Source organism: Anas acuta, chromosome 8 (assembly GCF_963932015.1).
Source record: "Anas acuta chromosome 8, bAnaAcu1.1, whole genome shotgun sequence".
NCBI classification, from domain to species: Eukaryota; Metazoa; Chordata; class Aves; order Anseriformes; family Anatidae; genus Anas; species Anas acuta.
The window spans coordinates 8222533-8246965 of record NC_088986.1 but is presented as its reverse complement, the minus strand read 5'-3'; the positions used below and the strand labels follow the sequence as shown (position 1 = coordinate 8246965).

Here is a 24433-nt window from a genome sequence, read left to right as displayed (position 1 = left end):
CAGAACAATCTAGATGTAATCCTCTGAATGCTCAATCTTTGAGGTATTAATTTTGGAGAATATATTCAGTCATACTAACTGGAGAAACTGGGAAAAGATTTTCACTTTTAATGATACCTTCCCTTGCTATTTTTAATTTTCTTCTTTTCTTGTTGAAAAAAAAAAAAGTTACTGCCCACACTGACAATGTCAGAATTTAAGTAACACTATTATGCTGAAAGTTCATCTCCCATTTTCACATACGTAAGGTACCCATTTATCTCAACAATTGCTAAGTATGTTTCAGTCATGCAAGTCTGAACAAAATGCATAATCTTATCCAGTGCAGAAACATATCTAATACAGGCTCACATAAAGGCTTGTACAGACTGTGGTGTTAGCACCTAAACCCTAAGGAACATGAAGAGAGTAAAAAAAAAAAATTCATACCCTTGTACAATGGCATGAAAGGGGGTGGTACTGTGATCTTATTTGCCATGAATGCTGTAAATGAAAGAGGCTGACAGGTAGAATTGCATGCCACCAGTGCAAACAGAAGACTATTCACAGTTTGTTCAGTTTTCTCACCTGTCAGATGGCTTTATTTCTACCAGGCAACTCTAGAAAAATGTTGGGCTAAATAAATACCTTTGGAGAATCTGGAGATTATCAGTTGTTTTGATCTCTACATGAGCTAGTATAGCTCGTTTCTGAATATGGGGTATGGTGTCCTCTATAGGCTCTGCTCAAGACTGTGGGTTGCATAAATTCTGTCCATTCTCCAAATTGGAAGCTTAGTCTCAATTTGTACTTTGTCATCTAACACTGTAAGCTTTGAACAATTTCAGCCACCCTGATCCAGTTTCTATTCAAAAACGAAATAAAACAACAATAAAACAACTCTATAACCTAATAGCATCACGGTGGGATGTTTGTCCTAAGAAAGTAAAACAAAACAAAACAAAAAACAAAGCAACAACAACAACAACAAACTCCTAAGAAATAAGGCTTTGAAGGCAGATTTCCTGCAAACTTTCCCTATCAGTTCACGGTATTTGGGCTCACTGTATTTTCTTCATTTATTTGCTTGACTTGCTGTCTGCATGTAGCTAGATAGTTAATAGAAGCACGCCTGTCCTTGGAGGCCAATGTGAGCTGACTGCCTGTGTCTTTGGTTCAGGTCCATTAAAAAATCTGAGCATTAATTAATCACTGACTTGCAAATAGTTGGAAGAACTGTTCAAGCTAAATGGGAACATTCTGCAGTTGTTTTACTTTTGGTCACAGGCACTTCTGTGAGATGAAACTTCTCCCTTGCCAGGATACAGTGAGCATAAATCCAGCCGCTCCTGTGTTAGAGCAGACCAGCCCAGAGACTGCCTCAAGCAGCTCCATTTCTTTCTCTAACTAGGAAACTGCACACATGAGGAAGAGCTGTCATAAGCAACCCTCCTGAATCCTTTTGAAAAGGAAATAATAAAACCTACCCAAGGCAAAATGCCAGCAGTGCATACTACATGGGCAGTCTTCCTTGCTCTCTGCCAGTCTGGTCAAAACCAGCCTTTTCTCCTTTTTCACTCAGCTAGGTAAATCTGGGACTGTGGAAATCAAGTCAATACCTGAGTTTGCCACACCTCACCAACAAGAAGGTTATCTGTGAACTGGAGCCTGCTTGCTGCTGACAGGTACAATGAGCGAGCTGAGAATAATGCAGCTGTCTGAAGAAGACAAACCAAGCAAATGGGTAGAGACACTAGACCCCACACCCAAAACCTCTGTAATGTGAAGCACAATAAAAAAACCTTCATGGAAAAAGAAACTAAGCCAGCATGACCTACAAGTCATCAAGAAAAATGTATCCAAGGGAATCATGATCTCATTTGTGTTGGGACTCTTCCCACTCCTCACTGCTAAAACTGCTTTTGATAAATAAGGCTGATAAATAAGCAGTTGTCAGTACAATGAGTACTAAGTGAGGAGGAAAATTAAAAGTGAAACTAAGGCACATGTTCTTAAAAGGCCAAAATACCAACATAAGAAAATAAGTACCCAAACCTAACAACATGAACATTTTATTCTCAGTGGCAAGATGCAGTATATACGTGTGCTGTGCAAGTTATTCCTTGGAGATATTTAACCTTACTGGGCAAAAAGGAGCTTGTATTTCAAATGATAAAGTGTTCTAAATCACCTTGATATATTCAGTCCCCTTCTTCCTCCAAATTTTGCTTTAAGAGAAACTAAACCAAAAAAAAAAAAAAAACACACCCAAATGATTAAGAATTTTTTCCTTTCTCCCCGGTTCTCCCACCATGTGCATACATACACAGATAGTGAAGAATTATGTGTCATATGAAAAATTTTCCCTCGCTACCCTAAAGCTGTAAACCTTCCCCTACTTCCAAAATGCAGTGGAGAGGTAAATAGGCAATCACAGCTAATCTTCCTCCCTCTGCAATATTTCTAAACCTGTGGAAACTTCAAAAGCTACCAAGATAGAATGACAAAATGAAACAACACGCCCAAGCTTAAGGTGTGGGTGCCAGTTATTTGATTAAGCACAATGACAAAAAGTAAAAGAAAAACATAAAAACAGATCATTAGACCAGAATTCTACAAATTGTTGATACACTGAGATAGCCAGATGGATACGTGTTTTCTGAGCAATGAGACATTGCATGTACACGAGTCCTCAAAAATGCGAACAACTCTGTCAGTTTTATTTGTAGAGCTTGCTTTCCATTTCTTTGTCAACCAGTATTAAAGATCTGGCCCTGAGGCAGCTGCAGAGCCTAATGGACCCTTTAGAGCCTTTTGGCTGCAGTTCAAAGGCAGAGAAGATATTTTAACTCAGCACCAAAGATGTACTTTCAACCTGCTATTAAAACAATGATACAAACACAGGTATAATGAGAGAATAAGGGGAGAAATGAAGAAAGAAATGGAAGACTGTGGAAGGGAATGGATCAGAGGCTCTCCAGGACTAGTTTCTGTAATAAGTGTGTGAGACAATCTCCTACAAGAGGGAAATAGCTTATTTGATCTAATATGCCTTTCTCTTCTTGAATTTCCACAGTATGGAGAATCAATATGAGGGAAATTAAAGCATCAGGAGCAGACTCACATTTCTACTTGTGTGTTCCTATCTCAGCAAACTCTTATTGAGATAGAAGTATTTACCTTAAGTGCTCAGTTCACGTGCGCTGCAAGAGGAGGCAGGATTTCAAAAGGATACATGCTTCTTCTGTGTAGGGGACAGCAGTTGTAGTTCCAGCCACGATGTAGCTGTAGAATGAGACTTCCAGGGTGTAGCAGTAGGACGTATCATTTAACAGCCCACCAAGAAAACGCCTGCCTGTCCCTGCTTTCACAGCATCTCGGTTGAAGGATGTACTGGACTGCAGAGGAAAGAACACAAAGACATGAAGAGTTCATGAGTGGAACAAGGGAAGGGGTGGGAAGGAGTCTGTTAAAACAGAAAACAGCAAAGTTCGCATTGCCAAATCCCAATTATGTTATTTGAGACCGTGATATTTTTCAATGGTGGCCTGGAGAGACCATTAATGGAAATACAATTGTGGTGTATAGGCTATAAATAACATCTTGAAAACTTTCACAAAATTAATCTCAGTTCACAAGTCACATTAGCTTTTCTCCTTCCCTTTTGGATAATACTTAAAGAAAGCCTGTTGTATACACGAGCCAAAAGGGAACTCTCCAGACCCTCCATCTCAGAAGTTATGATGGATCATTATTTGAATATTTAGTTCCTTCTCTCTGCTGCATTCTCCTATACCATAAGCATTCCCCCCAACTCCTTATCCTAGACTCTTTAAGCAAAGTAGAAATACAATAGTATTTACATTTTAGTGAAACTTTTTTACCTAAGATATTTGATTAATTCTTAAATTAGGTCACACAAATTTCCACTTCACTAGCTTAGAATGTTAACTGGATGTTGCTCTCTGGGTGGAAAAATATACTACACTATTTAACAGCATTAGCAGCACAGTACAAAGGACAGTATTTTGTGCTATTACTGAAGATCTGGCTTTAAGAACCATACAGCTTTATGGCTATTCATTTGAGGGGTGGAGGGAAGGATTCCAAGTATTTCCATAAATGAGCTTTAGCTCTCCTTTGAAGGCATGACATCTTGACACTCAAGGGGAGATCATCAGGTTGATTTAAGTCTTAGAGCCTATTTCTACCGACTAAACAGAAAAATGGAATCTGATTTCATTTTGGCTACCAGACCCTATCAAAAACCTAATAACCATTAAACTGAGTCAGTCTGGGCTTAGCACAACCTAATGACCATTAGAGAGAGGAGAAAAAAAAGAAGCATTAGCAGATCCAACTTGGTTTGACTGTGTAGAAAGTCTTAGTATCTTCTGCACTGAGACTTTCACATTGCCAGAGAAACATAAAGAACCCTTAACATATAGCTTATGGTTCAGTCATTGTGCCCACGGTGAATTATCTGAGCTATCCAGGGGGTCCTCCTATTGAACCTGGCATCTTCTTTTACTAACACAATGTTAGTATGTATCAAATCTTATCAAAACCAGGGGATACGACTCTTTTTTTTTTTTTTTTTCTTTTAAATAAGATAAATAAATAAATAGAAGAGATGCAATCATTCAAAATGTTAAAATCCTGTGGACTGAGAGAGTCATGCTAACACTGAAATAAGCAACAATTCTTGATGAATAGTGTATACCAGAAGACAAAGAAAGGAAATACCTGTGGGTTTATTAGCATTCAGAATGTTTTCAAGGCTCTCATGTTATAAAAAGGAAGCCTTTCCAGGTTAATTAGAGTAAGATGGAATTGGGTTTCTTATTAGCATTATATATAGAGCTTTCTAAATGTGACGTCGTCTTTGTGGTAACATAATATTTAGCTTTGTGGTAAAAAGTACACAGAATGTATTCTGCTATATACTTATCATATAATTTTCTTCAAATTGCATGTCAGGAAACTTGAGGATGCTCTGAATACCTGGACAGGGAGATAAAGCGCTCTTAAGAACTGATGGGGAAATTAATTGCTAATTTGTTCTATGGAATGAAATACTCAAGGAGGTTTGGAAGAGGGAAAGTTCTCTGAATACCTGCAAAGTTTTCAAAAGACTACCAAGACTCTGGAACTGAGGAAAGCTCTGCCTTCACTTAAGATCAGAAACAGAAAGGAAGATGATCATACTCTTGGAGGTACACACTGATTTCAGTGGACTGTGCTTCATGTTCAAATGAATGTGGAACATTTAATGCACAAAAGCATCAGCTGGTGAATATGGGTGTACGAAGCATGTACGAAGCCAGCTCAAAGAAGAAGACAACGTGTCAGAACATGGCACTGCTCAGCACAGGAAAAAAACTAGAGAAATGTTAGAGAAGTGATTCAGGGCAGACATTGGGGACAGAAATGCTCCCATAGTTAGGAAACTCAGGTACTGATTGACATAGAACGTCTACGAAGATTATGGAATCTCATCAACTACGTTTAAGAACAAATTGGACAAGTATCTGTCAGGTATCTGTCCATCTATCTTTGGGATACAGTTTGGACACGAGCTCCTTTTTATATCTGTATTTCCCATGATTTCAATCAGGCTCGAGAAAGGTTACTAGTTGAATTCCTCAGAGATTATTCTTGATATAAATCTTACATAATATTTTCATCACAGTCCTTGGCACAGTAAAGGAGGACCATGCCAACAAAATTTGCTGATGACACAATGTGGAATGAATCATCATTATGGAGGAGGCTCTGAGTATCATACAAAAAAAAGCAGTGGGATAACTTTGAAAACTGGAGTGATAGTACGCAGATGAAACTCAGCTGCACAAGTGCCAGGTCATGTACTCAGGGCCTAATAAAAAACAATCTCTGCTATAAGCTGAAACCTCATCAGCTGGAAATAGATGAAGAGAGATCTGATGTATTACTTCACTGAAGTGATTTTTGCTTTCTGGCAGAAAATAGCTCAGAAGTTGGATCTAGTTATTGGCAAAATTATACTTGACATATTTCAGAAGTGAAGCATAAGTAAATAATTCGAAGAAGGATTTTTAAATGGCCAAAAAAGAAAACAAAATTTAGATCTTTCCAGAGTTTGGAAGTAGCATTTTATAATGCTATTTTATGTTGTAATTTTATTTCATTTTCTCTCTCTCTCTTTTTTTTTTTTTGATAAAATAAGTTCCAGTTTCACCTGTGCAAAGAAAAAAAAAACAAAAACAAACAAACAAAAAAAACCTTCAAATGGTGGCCACACCATTAATAAAATTATCTGTTCATTTCTTTACCGGGTAGTGCTACACTTCCAGGGCTGGGGCTTCACTTAGATGCACAAATGTAGAGTCTGAATGTTAACTTTGTCCCCATATTGCAAACAAAACAAAATAACAACAAAAAGTCTGATGGCACAGATCAACTTGATATCTTCACTAAGAAGAAAGATCTCTGAGGGAGAGAAAATATAACGTAAACCTTTCAAATATGAACACATGCAAGTTTGGAAACAGCAGCTTGGGCTTGGCTCTAGAATAAATGTTACAAGCCAGAACATGATTTTGTATTTCAGATGAAAAGAAGAAAATTCCAGATTCAAAACAATTCAAGTAGTGGCAAGGAAGGACTGCAGGTACTTGCTTGAGTTCAACCTTTTACTCACTGTCTCAACTCAAGAAAAATAGGATGGAAAAATAAACACACAGACTATTGATTGCTTACCAGAACTGATCTTGGCAAAACTGATAATGCTGAAACAAAGACTATGAAAACCCATGGCAAAGAAGGAGCCTTTTGCATTCACATTTATTTAATCAAACTCTACTCTGTGCAAAAGGTGGAAAGAACACGGGTCAGGTTGTCCACAAATGAGTCTGTTGTTCTCTCTGAATCTGTTGCTCTAAAACCCTTGCAAAGCTGAACTCAAGTCATCATTAAGCAAATGCACTGAGCAGTCACAGCAGGAGAACAGCTAAACAAATATTTATTTCTCCAAGGCTGAATTGCATGGGAGTGTCAACAGCAGCAGCAGCAAAAAGTACAAAATCGAGAAGGGGGTTGTGGAGGGTGGGATGGGGGTGGGTATGGGAGGGAAGCAGGGGGAAAAAAACATCAAAGATTTTGAAGTTCTTAATTAGAGATATTTGTATAAAATCAACAGTAATTCATTATTAAAACACACATATATATTAAAGCTGACAGAAGGACTCTGCTTCCCAGCTTGCGTGAGAAAATTCAATGAACAAATTATCTATCCTCAGGGTTAGGAGGTGTCAAGCAACAAGAATCCAGTGCTGAAAGAGTAAGATGAGGAAAGGTGAAGGATTCCCCCACTTTCTGCTGGGAAGAAACACATCAGAAAACTACACCTGGAACCTCACACTCACTTGGGAGCCTCAAGGTTTTCTGATCCTCTCTCTACATCTCAGGCATTTGTGGCAGATTTCCCAGGCATCCTTACCAGATTTCATCCCTCCTCCCCGTGCTCTGCTGAACGCCTTCTGTATGACTGATTTTCCCATGGGGAATTACAAGGATCCTCCAGACAGCATAGAGAAATTCATAAACCAATTGGACCTTATTCAGGTATTGTAGTAAAGAGATGGGTGGGAAGAAAATATGAAAAAAAAAACAGTGTGCAAGTTCTTTTTGGAGTAGTCTCAAAGAAGAAGAAAAAAAATAATCTTGGCCCTTGGTCAGACCTTTCAATGTGCCAGAACCCCTGTCTCCAGGGCAGCCTTGTCTCTTGGCTGTTGAGGACACTTGACCATGCAGTGACTCTCCTTAGAGAATTCAGCCCCCTAGATCACAGGTTCAACAGCTCAGGCAGCTTCCATATGGCTGAGGGATACTCCTGGTTCCTTGGCACTGCTCCGCCGTCCTGCTAAAAGCTATGGAATGAATGCCCTGAACAGTCCATATTCCAAGTAAGGGCAGGCAGTTTACTGATTGCTTCTGCTTGTCTGTATCAAAGTCAGAAGAGGGGCTCCAAATACAAAAAGGAAAACAGCACAGCTCTATATCTGACTGAACTTGCCCAAGACCTTCTTCCTTAGGCTTCCTGATGGACTTGGGTGCTGAGAGGTTTCTGCTTCGTGGAGGCTTGCAATGATGGGATCACCTCCTCAGTGTGTATATATATATATATATATATATGTGTATATGTATACATATATATATACATATATAATATATATATTATATATTATATACACATATACATATATATACATATATATACATATACATATATATATACACAGTATATATACACATTATATATGTATATATACATATATATACATATGTATATATATATGTATACATATACACACACACACATATATATATATATATATACACACACTGAGGAGGTGATCCCATCATATATATATATGCATTCACATCATATATATATATATGCATTCACAGTGCACTTGTCCTGCAACATCATGAGGAAGCCTCAGGTTACATAAGAGGAAAAATAAAAGGCAAAATCCAGTAAATCTGGTCCCACTCTTCTGTAAAAGATGAGATGCCCAAAAAGGCTGAAATATCAGTCAGGCTCAGCGTCCAGCTTGTGATGGATGGGAGCATCAGTTCTACCTTTCACTGATGGCAAGAGAAAAGGACATGGTACAAAAGCCATTGCACCCTTATACAAGAGTTATTGGGGAATGAATCTTTGTCTTCTGAAATTACCAAACACATTAGGAAGAAAAAGGATCAAGGGATAACCACAGAGCAAGTCAGGCCTTACCAGGCTCCCAGCATGGGAACCAGGCTATAGACTGCACATCATTTACAATCAATCTTTAGGTGTTTCTCTAACCCAGCAAGAAAGGAAACTACAAGGTACAGATAACTCAGAAATGAATTAGGGGAGAAATCATCAACCAGCCTGAAATCTGGTCACAGGCTATGACAGATTGAGAAAGATGAGTTTCTGATTTAACAAGGTCTAGGGGGTTCCTGTAATCCAACAGATACATTTTACCAGCTGTTCACATCTACTGCAAAACTATTGATTGCTTATGTGCCCATGGAAGGAAGTAGCAAACTGCATATGGTTTCAAAAACCTAAGCTCTAGTGTGCATGCAAATGTTTCCCACAAGATCATTTGTCTTTACAAACAGAGTATCTGCATACTCAGAATAAAGACATCTTTCCCATATGCCTGTGTAGATAGCTGAGGTAAGTCCAGGAACTGTTTTACAAAGGAATGTAGCATTTTCAATTGTACTCTCACAAAATCAGAGAATCTTGTTAGAAATCCTCCCTGGAGAAGAGCAGCGACATAAAAATGAAGAGGATTCATAATTATAGAATGGTTTCATATTACAACATATAATTAAAAATATGCTGGGTCACCTTATGCCATTTCCATTTGGGAAATAAGCTTTATTTCACATTTTAAATGATCCCTTCCTTAAATCAAAACAAACCAAAAAAATAAAAAACAACAACAAAAAAAAACAAACACCACCTGCCACACCTTTTGCTCATTCTGCAGGTGAGCAATAAGCACTTTAACTAATGGGATAAACTGGGAATGTGCATACAAATTGCTTCATGTTCTTCACCCACTAGCACCACCAGTGGCCAAGTGTAATCAGGTTACAACTCAGTTACAACCTCATCACAGTTCTCTGCTGATTCTGCTCTCGCAGCTGAAGAGCAAGCTTTATTTCTGGAGGTCTGACCTCTCTGAGCCCTCAACTCACTGCCCCAGTGTAGCAAAAAAGTGATAATAAAAAAGTTAGTAGTTAGCGCTCTAGAAAAAAGGAACGACACACTTGTCATCAGGGAAGAATAGATGTGCCATTGGGAAATGGACTGGAGCCCAGGCGACGTCAAATCTATCTCTATGAAGAGTTTTACGCTACCAGCTATAACTCACTCACTCCCATTTTCTAGAGTGCTTTATTGAAGTCTGCGGAAGTCAGAAAGAGAGCACAGAAATGCACCGTCTTTGCAATCTTTGCCACGGAAGGTTGTAAATTGTGATATTACAAATTGTGACTCTTCTGTTAGCCCCTCCACAGGGTGCAATAAGAGGGGTGCAACTGGCAGCTCACTTTCCCCGTATGGGCAGAACTAATTGCTGCCACGGTGTGCCCAGCAGTCACTGCTTTGACCCTGCCACTCTTCACAGCTGCTAGCTCATCACGCTATCTTACAAGCAAAACTTATCTCCTTACTTCTCTGGAAGCACTGAGGAAACTTCTCACTTCCAAAGCCAACTTAACTCTCTTCTCACACCCACCTCTCACCAGCTCCATTAACTCTCTTAATAGACTGGAAAGCATATGTGTTAGTGTTTTTTTTTGTGATAGACTATCAACTCCATGCCAACTGGGTCTGGAGACATGGAAATCATGGCATTCGGGAGGCTGCTTTCAGGCAGCCCTCTTCCAATTTATTTTACAAACAAGCTGCAGACAGCATCTGAAATGTAGATGGATTAAAAAAAAAAAAAAGAAAAGAAAATCCCAAAGGCAGATGGTAGCAGAAAGCTGATCTGAAGGAGGCAGCAGGTAAAGAGGAAAGATTCTGGGAGCAGAGATGTGATGAAATGGCAACAGAGCTCAAAATGACTCCCTGACTCATCTCACCTTGCAGCTTTGCTGCATTTCTGATGCACAGGAGAGAAACACATTCAATCTCAAAATCATTTGTGACTACTGAAATTTGGGTAGAGGATGTTTTGAAAAGTTCAGGATTGTTTCAAATAGGGATCCCATTACTTAGAGATTTTTCAAATCCCTTAGGGACAGACAGATTGGGTTGATATTCTTGTGACAGGGTGCTCTTACTTCTTGCTGACAGCTCCAGAGTTAACAGCTTTTTGTTTCATAACTTCTGTGTCTGGTAGGAAGCACTGAGGTGGGCAGCAAACCTTGGGTTTAATAAGGGAATATTCTCTGGACTAAGGGAAAAAAAAAATACAGATTTCAATTTGCAGAAGTCTGAGACAGAGGAGATCTGACTAGTCCTAAGAATGTGAAAGAGAAAAGCCTGAAAATGAAACCTTAAAACCAAATATTCTCAAATCCTAAGACATTTCCACCAATTCTACTACCTGGCTCATTTTTCCTTCCTCTTCCTACTTGGTGGAAAGTAGACAGCAATCACCTTTTCCTTAAAGGCAGCATCACGCTGTAGGAATACCATGAAGACGACCTGCCTAGCACTGCACTGTCAGGTTTCAAAGTGAAGTTCTCCTCAGAGAAATAATAGTTTAAAAAGTACTTTGTCACCACACACACATCTGCTCCCTGAGGGGCTCCATTATTCCTTTAATGCGTAGTGAAGGAACACCACATCTTTCTCCCCCTCCCCATCCCTCCCAAGTGACTTTCAGTCATGCCTGCTTAAGTTTGCTGACAAAAACACATATTTGCATGGCCATTAAGAGAGGAGCTGGAAGGAGGGAGCTTTAGAAGCTCTCAGTTTATGCCTCAAAACCAAAACAACCAAATTAGCTTTTCTTTCAGAAACTCAGTGGTTAGAAAACCAACTGGGTTTCATGCTTCAGGGTTTTGGCAGTTCACTTGTGAGAACCACGATAGCTGCACTTTTATTCTCACCTCCCATTATCTGTGCTGGCTCCATACAGTGCTTTGCCATTTGGCTCCAGGACTGCTGGAGGTCTCTGCTGCCTGTCTCTGCACCCTGGACCAGTTACACTGGCAGCACCAGGGTGGGGATTTGGCCTTTCACATTCCCCAGAATTCATTCTCATGCACTGAAATGTACTCATAGCTCCCATCTCCCTGAGTGCTACAGCACTGAAGTTGTTTATTGAGTTTACTGCCTTCACCACAACAGCCAGCACAACCAAATCCAAATCAAAGCAGTGGGTCTTCTAAGAGAGCTTCTTAAACAACGCTCTGCAGCCAAGCTAAGCAGAGTGGCAGCAGCCTTACCTGAGGCTTTCACAAGGTCAGTCAAGCACACCCTTACAGAGCTTGGCAGCCCATTACCACCTACTCAGGAAAGGCAAGAAAAGGAGGCAGGTTTTACCCCATCCTTTAAGCAAGCCTAGGCTGGAGTTCCTCTTATCACCAGCATCTGCCAACCCTAACACATCCTCATGTACACTGAATTGACATAGTCTTTCCAAAACATACTTCCTCAGGATCTCTCAGCTTCTTCTTCAGTGAGCCTGGTTCTCCCTCTCATCAGAAGGCACGTAGCCGCCTACCCAGACATTAACCTACACCCAAACCCATCACCCGCAAAGCAGAGAACGTCTGGAGCCTATCTTCCTACAAATAGCCAGCCCAAGCTTTGACCAGTGATGTATAACATATAACAGAACTGGACATGATTCAGGGTAATGATCTGCTTTTCCTGTTATTTATTTATTCTTAAAAAAAAATGCAATCTCAGCTTCCCAGAGCACATCCTTCCTTGAAGATGCCAAAGCTGGCATTTCCTAGCCTAAGCTCAACAGAATAATCACGCCGTTTAGAAAATAACTCGCATCTCTGGAGTTCTCAGTTTCCCTATTCATCAGTAGAAAATGAGACATTTCCTCAAAATATACAATAAAATAGCCTCTAGCAATAGCCTGCAATTCTTCTCTTTACAATAGTTTTATGAGCATGTATGCAGTCTCCTGGGAGTGCTTTCATAATCATTTATACAAATGATAGAGACTTAGGACAATGAGAAGCAGAAAGGAAAATTCAACCATCACGCATGCGGTTGCTTTGAACAGTCTGCAGGAAAAGTGGTTTGTAGTAGGGCAAAGAGATGTTCTGCTCACTTGTGGATTCAGAATAGATTACAGCTCTCCATGAGGAGGTGCTGTGTACTGTACATCCAGTCCTCTTAGGCTCTCTCACTGCTCCAGAAACAGTTCTTTAAACCAGATTTCTATTCTACATATATTAACATATCATACACTTAAAGCGATAATACCCAGAAAGAGATCCTGGGAAGGGGTGAGGCTCACAGTTCTTAACCTACTTTCTACCCCTCCTTCATGGCACCGTTTGTGCCAGCTCAGTGAAATTTTCACCACTCTACAAGAGAGATGACTTGCATTTGAATGTAAAGGAGCTCCTTTCATTTGTGCCACTCTGGAAGTCTGTCACCTACTCCCAGTTCCTTGACATTAGGTAAGAATAATGATGGCCTTTGAAAATATGCCATAAAATTGCTATGAGAAGTTGTTTCTTCTGTGCCTATTCAAAATTTCTACCTGTGTGGGGATGAAAAAGGAACCGTCAACTCATATGCACAAACAACACAGCAAGAAAGTAGTGACAGAAAATCCATTTACTGCTCCCCCCCCCCCCTTCTTTAAAATACAAATTAATTCAACCCTCTGTGTTAAAAAAAAGGGGTGGATTGGCTCAGCACAATGTAACAGAGCAGTTTGGTTTAGTCATGACTCTCTTGTGAGATGAAAACCTATCCCAAAACCTATCATGCTCAGAAGCATGGGCTTTATGCTCTGTTCCTTGTGCCACCAGACACACTTCCTCTCTCCCTTTTCCCAATCTCCAAGAATAAATAAATAAATAAATAAATGGAGAAACTGTCCAAGAAGTGAAGCAGTGAGCAGAAATTCATCCCAGAGGAGCGATAAAGCAAATAATAGCTGTATTTGTCTTCCTGGGAATGCCCTGGTATAAGACAACAAAAAAGGAGTTAGGATCATTTTTTGTCCTCAAGTTTTAACAGATTTCAGAGTAGATCTGTTAAGCTTTTATGATGTTAATAAAGCCGACCTGAACACAACAACTTTTGCCTTTCTGAGACAATGATCTATTCATCGAAAACATTAGAGAAGCATTTAGGAGATGGTGGTTGGACTGCGTCTGGATTTTACTTTGGGATGAATCTCAGGTCTGAGCAACGTTCTTACTGCTCACCTTTTTCTTCTCAGCCACATGCAACACAAGTTTGTACTTCTCTATTTCAGAAGAGATTATTGAGTTTTGCTCCTTGAATGTTCACCAGCTATTATTACTCCCTCTGGCACTTGTGCCAGCACTTGTTTCAGACATGGCCCCAAATACACTAGGATTAGTACAGGGATCAAAAGACTGAGAAGGAGATGTCTAGCCAGGGTAAGTGATAACAGCCAGTAGATAGGAGGAGGTTTGCTGGAAGAAACACAGCTTCCCTTAGAAAGCTTGGACAGATCAAGGCTGTGCTGTGGAAATAAGACTTAGATCATGTGAAACTCAGGAAAGCAATAGAAAATACAAATAGATTCAAATCTTTGAATTGATTGTTTCAATTTTAGATATCCAGGCTAAAAAAGTCTAAATGAACTTTAAAAAAAAAAAAAAAAAATCAACATCAACAACAGAAAGTAATAGGCCAGGCCATTTCATGTTTGAGTCTTCTCATCTTGCCAAGACAATGACTCTCAAAGATCTGCCTTTCCCAAAGTGAAGCAGGTAGGTCCTTGCTCAGAAGCTTCACTACTGATTATGCAGCACAGCATAAACCACGGGGAAGGCTGTGTGAACTGCTGACAAAGGCATTGGATTGGCACTTGGGAGACCTGGGTTTCATTCTGTGATTTCCCCAAGCGAGTACCCTTTCCACCGTCTCTCCTTCTCTTTCCCAGCATGACTGAAAGCTCTGGGAGTTGCAGACTTCCTCAGAAGGTTAACTCAGTGCCCAGCATAATGGGATCCCAAGTCTCTACTAGGGTCTTCGGCTAACCACAGCACACAAAGGAGGACAGACACTATTTCATGGAAGCTGCTCTACTGGGAGGTTGAAAGCAAAAAAATTAAATGAGAACTCAAAGGTATCCCAAATACCACCAGTTCTGAGCCAAAAGGAATGACAACAACAACAAAACAAACAAAAGCAAAGCAAAATAAACCAACAAACTCCACGAGATTAAGCCAAGTACTTAAAAAGGCCAGTCTTTTTCATCTCACTGCAAAGAAAAGCAATCTTTACAAAATGATAAAGCTACCCACGAATGGCTGTGGTTGTTTCTTTTAAATGAACCAGAGAGAACAGATGGTCTCTTCTCATACTGTCACAAAGGTCGAAATTAGCCACTCCTAAGACTAGCAGGTTCTTGAAATGTTCAAGTGCTTGTGTCTGGTCGTTATGACTAATCCACTCTCCAGAACAAGAAAGGTCAAATGAAGAACACCCCTCCAAACACCGCACCAACTCCTAGCCATGGCTGATGTGTAATGCACTCAGACGTGGTGTCAACAGCTGCTCCCTAAAACCCAGTGAGTCAGCCTTTCAAAAGAGCTTGTCAGCTCTCACTGCTAGAGCTTTCATACTGATTCTATTTACTTCCCAGTGTGTAAAAATAGCCTTCCTAAACCTTGAAATCATGAAATGTTTTCCTTAAAGAATTTGTCCTCCCTACCCCCCCAGACAGCTTCCCAAGAATCTCTCACATATTTTGAGAGCAAAACTTCCTAGTTCCTCTTTTATTCCCTTTCCCCTTCACGTGCTGACAGCCAAGCCAAAGACAGGCCTCCATTTCTGAAGCCACGCAGAAATGAAGAATTTCTGTTCCCTTTCACAACTTTTACCTGCGAACCGCAGTCAGCCTTCCAGCATACTGTGAGGTTAAGTGTTCTGCTCAGCAGACAGGGTACAGAGACATTGGGTGACTTGCCTTTGGTCCTACAACACCGTGCAGGCACAAATCCCCTATACATCCCCTACTCTAATCACCTGCCTCCCTCGGATGCTGTCATTTAAATAAAAAGGCCTATTGGAAATGACAGGTGAAGAAAGCAGTCCAGGCATGAAATGCACTCTAAAGTATATTAATAGAAGGTTGCCAGACAAAACGGCACAAGGCATTTGATCGCATCATCCAGGCTTGTTGTTCATGCTCCTTTGCATCTGGCTGCGTGATTTCTGCCAGATTCTCGGCTGGAGGAGTAGGCTAGGATTTGCCTGCTTTCCCTAACCCGTGCCGGGCTCAGCTGCAATCATGCAGAGCACTGAAAGAAATCCCTTTGAGTCGGGATTCATTCCGAACATGTAAAACCCAGACAAATGACTGCTTCTCCAAAGTGAATCCCATTTCACAGCAAGTAGGTTATTAGTGTGGAACTCCATACAAGTAGCCTGCATTCAAAAGCCCTCTGCATTATTAATAGAAGATGAGCTTTTGACATCAAAGGAGAACCATTATGTATGCTAAACGGTGGCAAAAATTGTACCCGCACTTCAAACCTTTTCAGTTCTTTGTCCCTTGTAAATCAATCAAGGTTGACAGATGCTTTAAGGAGAGTAATCTTTTCAATGATACTGTCAATGGATAACATAATGGAACATTGTCTCTGTGCTGTGTGAAGACATGGAGCTAGTCAATTATGGACAACACTTCATGCAGCCGCCAGTTTTCACTTGAAGTGCTGCTGTTGAAGTATTATAATCCCAACAAATGGCCGCAGCAGCATACAATGTAAATGAGACCTCCTGAAGCTTTGGAAAATTAATTAGTAACAACAGTGGTCCATTCCCACACTTTCAAACACCAGCCTGGTAATGTTAACGATGCACTTCCCCCCTTCCCTTCGAGCAGTCAATAGGGCATATTTACATACACTATTTTTAATCTTCAACAATTTTCTTTCCCTCCTTTTAGAAAACGCAGGAAGCTCTGGATTCTTTTCCTCTCTTTCAAGCGGCAAATTTCACCCCTGATATTTCTAACGAGTCACATAACCCACATGGCTGGAGCTGAAAACAAGGGAACAGAAACTTTCCCACTCAGACCCAGCAGTAACATTCACTCCTCTTGCTTCAAAGACACGGGACACTTTGTGGCTGTCTCCTCCTCCAACACCTCTACACCCTCTACTGCCCTGAGAAGAATGGCTTGGATGGAGGGCAGGGGAAAAGTTTCTGGTCTCAAGAGATCAGCAGAATGTAGGTTGAAAGCCCAGTGCACTGAGTACAAGCAGCACCTGGGTCAAACTATGATGCACTGGATGCCAACATGTATGCCTGACTGCTGGTTTCTACAGAAATGAGATTGACAGTCTCAGGGAGAGACTGCTCTGTTTATTTAGCTATTGGCTTCTATTTCCTATGTCATTTTCTCAAAGATTTTCCCTTTGCCAACTGAGACTTGCACTTAGAGGAACACAATCTTCCACAGTAACAGAGAGAAGTCCCACACAGGAGTACAAAATTTGTAAATTCCTATCAACTGGAAGTATTCATAGCTATGATCTTTTAGCACCCCCTTAACAACTCTTCTTTTTTAAAACAAACAGGTGCAGATAAGAAACTTCATTACTGAGATCTTCACTGACAAAAACAGGCTCTCGAACCCTACCCCAGCTTCCCCACACTCCAAACATCTGGGAACAGCTGCATCTGCTTTTTCTTCTTATTTAGTATCAATTCAGCCTTCTGTGCTCTGGACAGTTTTCTGAGAAGCCCTTGCAGTGGCTGGCTCCAGAAAACTTCAAATTGCAGCAGTTCCCAGAATCCCCCCAAACAGACAATGGTTAACCAATCCTATGAGGTAACAGAGGAAGCAACAGCACCCCACCAGGAAATATCCAGCCAGCTGCCATTGTGGGTACATCCTGAGCAGAAGAAGGAAACATTCAGTCTATAAGAAACTTCCCTCCTTGGAACAGAAAATAGAAGAAGTAAAGATATCTTCTGCCTAGCTTCAGAAGTGCCAGCAACCCATCCAAACTTTCTCCCACACTTTCATAAAACAAACTACCATAGACTAGAGGAACAGAGAGGAGTCAGGAGTTTTGGTTCCTCTTCCTTTTTGCTGGAACAGATCTGTCAAGAAAACAGTGGCACAGCTCCATTTCAATACCCACTTTCTGTTCTTAAGCTCCACAGTGCAATATGCACAAACACAAGACAAAAGATTTCTCTACTGCTTCTTGATGAGAAAGCTTCAGGCTAGCATTCCTGCCATGATGAAAATGGCCTTTTTTCCAATTATGCTGTGCAGACTTGTCTGCTTTTTAGTCTGGTGTCAGATTTTGTTTCTGTAGAGCTAAACACATGCAACACGGAAGGATTCCTGCCCTCCTCCATCTACCACTTCTGCCACAGGCTGGTTGGGATGGCATTGCAGAGGCAGGCATCATGCCCAGCTGTAGGAGACCTGTGCTTATCTCTCTGTGCCAGCAAGATGAAGTATAAGCAATAAGGGGGTAGCAGGAATGGTAAAAATGTATTTTGGTTAACAAAAGGGGTTAGAAACATGACAGACATAAGATCAGGACCCTAACAGTAAGTTCTTGTACTCTTTTCTGCTCAGTGCAGGATTCCAAAGTGATATTTAACGGTGCTTGTTCCCACTATATGGCTGTCAAATGTCATCCACTGCCTCATGTCTGAAAGTTCCTACTGCCTTGGCTGAGATGTATTTGTAAACGCTCCTTATCCTAGTCAAAGCAAACCAGGGCACCAAACAACTCTTACTTAAAAGACTGTCCACTGAAGCAAACCTGGAGTGTGTAGATTGAAATAGAGCAAGGGAGAGCTATTTGGATGCAGCTGAGCTGGCAGCCCCATAGGTGTGTAACATGGGCCAGGAGTGGTGAACAAGCATTTGGAGGCAGACGGGAGGGTCATTTGATGTTATACCATTATTTAAAGTATATGAGTCAAAAGTTTACCAATGTATCATATAAAAACAATAAACCCAATCCAGTTGATCAAAAGCTAAAACATATTCTGATAAAAACTAAGTGCATTAATAAATCACAACTGAAGGTTATAATAAAGAAGATGAAAAACATGCTTCTGTTCATGTGTCTAATAACCATACACAAGATCAAAATTTATCACTTTAGGAGAAAGGTGAGTGTAAGAGGAAAGATGGTGTCTAATCATGACAAAAATTTTAAGTAGACCTCTATTGGTATTAAAATAAAATTCACATAATTCAATTAAGATAGAGATTTATCATTAAAAATAAATTAGACACACACACAAATGAATTAAGAGAAGCATTGCTTACATAAGAGAAATCTTCAGCATTTTGACAGAGTAGCTTGGGTAAAACAGCCTGTCGCTGAAATCTTTCCTCGTCTTCAAAGATGTTCCCATACATGAAGCCATTCATCATGGTGGAGTGGGCATGGATGTCAATATAGAACTCCAGGTTAATCTTCTGTTGAGGGGAAGAACAAAATAAAACAACACAGTGTGAGATAAATCATAACCGTGTTATGTAGGCAAAGCTTTCTGTAAATCCAGTACTGCCCTCCTCGAGTCTACCCATGGTGTCAGTGTCAGAGAGCCACGCCAAAGACCTTGTTTTGATGCATCCAGCCATTCATGTCTTATTGGGGTTGTGTGCAAGATGCAGCACAAGACCTTGACAAACATTCCTCTAGCTGTTCTCAGCAGGTTGGAACATTTACGCAGCACAGGACACTGTGCAGACAGGAGCCAAGGCGTTGTTGTCCTCTTTGCCACAGGGCTCCATGCCATTGATAAAAGCATGTACCTTCCAGTTCCAGAGCATGACTGTTCAGGCATCTCTGAATGGCTCTGCATTACAATATGCAGATGTACCCTTTCGGCCAGCAAAGACAGGCTCAAAACTGTGTAAATAAGACTTTCTTCAGTATTTCCAATGCAGTTTATTTCAGTTTATAAAGAAAAATACCACAAATTTCTAATCCTACCTAATCCGCCTGGAAATTTGTCTTACTCTGCTTTGTAGTAATCCAACAGGAAAAAAATCCCCAAAGCAAGTGCCTTGAATACCTCTATCCTTGTAGCTTCCATGTGATTCTGTTTCCCGAACACTTGCAACTTCTGGTCCTGAACAGCCTGTGCTCTGTGACCAGAAAACAACAAACCTACCTCACTACCTGGCCACCCTGGCCAGTAAGAACTGCCACCAGAAAGTAGATCCCAATCTACTGGGTGGGACGGAGGAGCAGAGCTCTGTTAAAAGGACAGGGGATTATGATATTCAACTAGACAGCCCTGTACCTCTCAGTGGCAAATAATATACCCCTTGCCAGTAAAATGAAATATGCAACTCCCCAGCTGTACCTGGTCTACACCCAAAGCTTGCTCAGGCTACTGGAGAATACTGAGCAACAAGGCAGTCTAATGTATTAAAAAAGCAGTTTGTATGACAGCAGCATCAGCTCTTCTAGAGAGTCTCTAACAGGGGGAGAACATCATTTGGTATGTGATACTAATATGATACAGATTTACTTTCCCTTGGCAGAAAAGCAATGTACAATACACAGTGAATGTTCAGTTTAATTAAACAGCCTAGAGAGAGTAATACTGTATCTTATTAAGCCTCTCCTATGTTAAGATGCTAGCTAATGTAATATCAATATCTGACCATGCTTCACAGGAAAAGGAACATTTGATTGTATTTGACTCTAAAACAATAAATTGTCTGCTACTGCAAAAACATTTTGCTGTGCTATAGAGGACCAACAGTGCAATAAAGCATGCATCTGCTATTTAGAGAAAGCTTAGCATCAACAAGATAAAACATCACATATGATTTTCCTTCCTCTCCAAGCACACACAAATTAAAACCAAAATCGAATAATACTTTTTTCCATAAAATAATTTCCCATCAGAAACAGAATTTGTTGAGATAGATGTACACCTCTTTATCACCATAAAACATAACACATTGTAAAGTCTTAAAACAGTGATTTGATATTGAAGTGAGGAGATAATCTAGTTGCAATGGATATTTCTAAAGCATGAATGTCCGTCACACAGAAGTCAGTGACCTAGAGGTACGTTTATTTTAGAACTACATAAAGTTCTTCATAGCAACGTATTTACTGATATAAAGTAATTGAGAAACATAGCAAGACATACAACAATAGACTAGCAGCATAATTTGTGAGTTAAACAAAACTGAAGGGAATGGCTTAGACTGTATGATCCGTGCTGAGGTATTGTACTATACATGTACTTCTCAGAAGTTCTAAAGTTATTTCCAAAGAGTCTACAAACAAGCACACAGAAGCACAGTTTAGTAAAATAATTTACCAGCAAAAAATTCACCTGTAGAATGTGTGTGAGCTGAGCCTCAACTTAGTTTTCATTTGACCAAGCCATCCAGTCTGATACTAGAGAATATTTTCTAAACTTTCCAAGCATTCTTGCTAAAAATTTGCTGATAAAATTGTCCTTGAGAATTTTAGACAGTCTCTTAGGGTGCTGAAGTTTCTTTGAAAGTCTTTCTTTATCATCCAGAATATTTGCAGATATAAATTGATTCTTTGAAGAAAAGCAAACCATGACATTTAAGAGAGAACTCATCACCTAGGTAAGTCATTAAAACCATTTACCCAATCATTCCCAACATATTTCAAAAGTAATTTTCTATGTCAGCCAACAATATCTATATAAACTTTATTTTTTTTTTTTTTTCCTGCTGGTCCTTGCTCCTTAACCTGCTACGGAACATATAAAATCTCAATTTCACATATTCCTGCCCACTAAATATAGTGCCAATATGCAATTGTCCATCCTATTCAGTAAGTTGTTAAACACCACTAGAGTAATTGCCAGTTAAATGTACTACTCCCAGACACTGCTGTATGTGAGCAGATCAGTATTTCAGTGTTTCACATTTCTTTTCTTCTGATCACATTCATTATTTTATCAAAGGGAAACATCTTGAGCATTCTCCTTTACAGAACAGAATAACTCAGTGCATTGTTAATATAACACATGAGTTCCTAATGGAAAAATTCTCTTTATTCACAGACACAAAAATATTCTGACCTTAAAATGGACAATAACAGCCCAGTCACTTGGATGTTAACTCAAAGTTCTCCAACTCATGCCACTGAGTAGCAGGTGATTTGTTTGCAAACGTGTTTCACAAAAGAACGAAAATATTCTCCTAAATGATTATGGTATTTCTTCCCTCTCTTTAGAGACATGCATATTCATAAGTACTTTACATGTAGAAGCTTTCACCCACTGCTACATCAGAAATTTAAGTACAGGAATAAAGTTTCACATTTCAGTTGAGGTTTTCTGGAAGGTTTTTACGTAATTACTGATCTCCTGTAATTTAGGCAGGATCACAGAATTAGCATTTTATTAAATATATAATGTCACCTACTGGTGGGAATTTCCAAAAAATCAGCAGAGAGCTGACCTGAAATTGTTTCTCTTGGAGATAGGGAGAATTTTAATTGGAAATGAAGTTAATAAATTTATGTGTGCATTTACATATGTGCACGTGAACACACTTAAAACATAAACTAATTCTATCTGCTGCTAAACCACAAGGGCATCTGATGGTATCTACACAGCAGAACCCACCCTGGTTATGGCTTCTAAAGCAGTAGCATCTACAAGTAAGAATGGGAATAAATTTAGATGTGGCTCAAAGTCTCAGTCACATTTGCTTCAGCTTTTAAGCAGAAAATAATGAATAACCAGGCTCAAACATTTCTGGCTGCCATAGCTGCCTTCTGAGAGACTTACAAGTTACATCCTACAATATTATATTAAACTCATCATTTTCTGCTTTAGAGGTGGAATGCAAAATGATTCAGATGCCTTATAAAAATCATCATGCAATTTAATTCCCTCAAGTGTCTTTTCTTTGTGCTTACAAGCAGCAGCAGAGAATTTCTCTCATGCTCTCTTTTTTAAGTAAAGCTGTAATTACCTGGATGACCCAGCTTACAGAGTTGGAGAAAACAAAGGCAGACTTGCTCTTTCTTTTCTCTGTGTCAAAACAGAAAACACTCACTAGACTGACAATCATTGAACCCCACTTCCTAGAAAACAACAGTTAACATTCTCTCTCTTGAAAAGAATGGTCTTTGCCTCTTCTTGCTTCTTACCACATAAAAAGAGAGTAAATAAATAAGTGAAAGAATTTCTGCTCTAAAGTTTATTTGAATCCCTGCCTTCGTGGCACACAATTTTCACTGTTCTCCTGGGTCAGAATAAAGTTTCTGACAGTTTGAGAAATATACATTAAAATTAGGGAGGGGAAAAATGAAAGAAACTATGGTAAAGGATGAAAGCTCATATTTATTGTTAAGACATGACACAGGCAAAATAGCACAGAAACAGGTGCATGTTGCCATGTGAAGTGTTTTGAGAAAACATTCTCAACTTGTCTGCATTTTTATTTTATTAGCTGAATGCTTTTGGAAGGTCAGTACTTAAAGAGCAAAAGAAAAGAATGATGTTAACAGCTAGTGCCAATATAACCAAACTTAGATTTTGAACAGTGCAATTATGATTCTTAAGGAAATTGACATTAAAAAAAAATCAATAAAAGCTGTAATAAAAGGATAACTGTGCATCAACCCCAGAACATGGGCCACTAGAGAGGCAAGTGATGCAGGAAAAAGCCAGCTCTGTCCACCAGCTGTCACTTCAATATGGATTTTATTAATTCTTGGGAATAGCAATTGGTTTAGAAAGACAGTCCAAAAGACTTCTTCAGGCCAATATATCATATGGGGGATGGGATAAACTCTTTGCAATGTTTTATACGGTTGTTAAAACCATGGCTTGTCATTAGTTGTAGTGAACGTAACAGCCTCCAGGCAGACTTTCCAGCCTTACTGCTCAGCCACTGAAGCAAATGGACATACAACAGTTGGCACCACATCAGGAGTTTGCCCTTTTTAGTTTGGAAAAGATTCAGGAATTCCCAGAAAGACTATCTCTTTGAAGCTTCCTCAGGTCCAGAATCTCTCAAAAGAAAATTACACAAAGGTTTCAGATATATCCATCTTCATGTACATACCATACCACATGCTCATAATTTGGCAATTCCTGCAGGTGACACCAGAAAACGCAAGTCCAACATGCTAATAAGCAAAATCAAGAAAAACTGAGCATTCAGCATCAAATGTTCAGCAGTCCATATTCAGCTAGAAACCATCAGTCCTGACCCTCTCAGCTCCAGGAAACTCTGTCCAGTGCCTTGGATCACTCTTGAGGGATGCACAACACTCATCTATTGTTGACTACACAAGGAAACATGAGGTAGAGTTTGGGCTGTCTTGCTGTGTCATACATTCAAACCTCCCCTGAAATATCCAAATTTGGATGCCTGGCAAGGTGAATTTTAGCCAAATCACTTTTCTAACATCTACCTTCTCCCCCTATTTTTCCCATAAATCTGAAAGAGACAGCATAAACCCTTAAAAATATTTCCAATATTTTCCTCTGCCATTCTATAAACTCCAGAGGATCAGCAAGTCGGGCCCACAGTGTCTTCTCCAATTTTGCAGATGATGTAAGCCATGTCGTATTAGAGGCAGTATTTCAGAGATATGCCACTCTCCTTTGTAACCATAGGGACAACCTCATCTTTCTCCTTTCATTCATCATCTCATGGTGATCCATTCACCTTTGTGCAACACCATGGCAACCAAAGCAATTATTTGCATAAGATAATAAAAGTAGAAAAGTGGTTTACTATTTTTTAAAAAATTCTAAAGGTTA

General features: G+C 39.8%; 1 protein-coding gene across 7 annotated transcripts in view; it reads right to left on the bottom strand.

The window, feature by feature from the left end:
- The window catches only part of BEND5 (BEN domain containing 5), a 924018-nt gene that overhangs the window by 84681 nt on the left and 814904 nt on the right, over positions 1 to 24433 (bottom strand). For all 7 annotated transcript variants that reach the window (XM_068689841.1, XM_068689840.1, XM_068689843.1 and 4 more), the window contains 2 exons: positions 18966 to 19118; positions 3215 to 3377 (listed from right to left, as the gene is read on the bottom strand). In XM_068689841.1, the coding sequence (XP_068545942.1) occupies positions 3215 to 3377; positions 18966 to 19118 (316 nt within the window). The remainder of the gene's footprint in view (positions 1 to 3214; positions 3378 to 18965; positions 19119 to 24433) is intronic.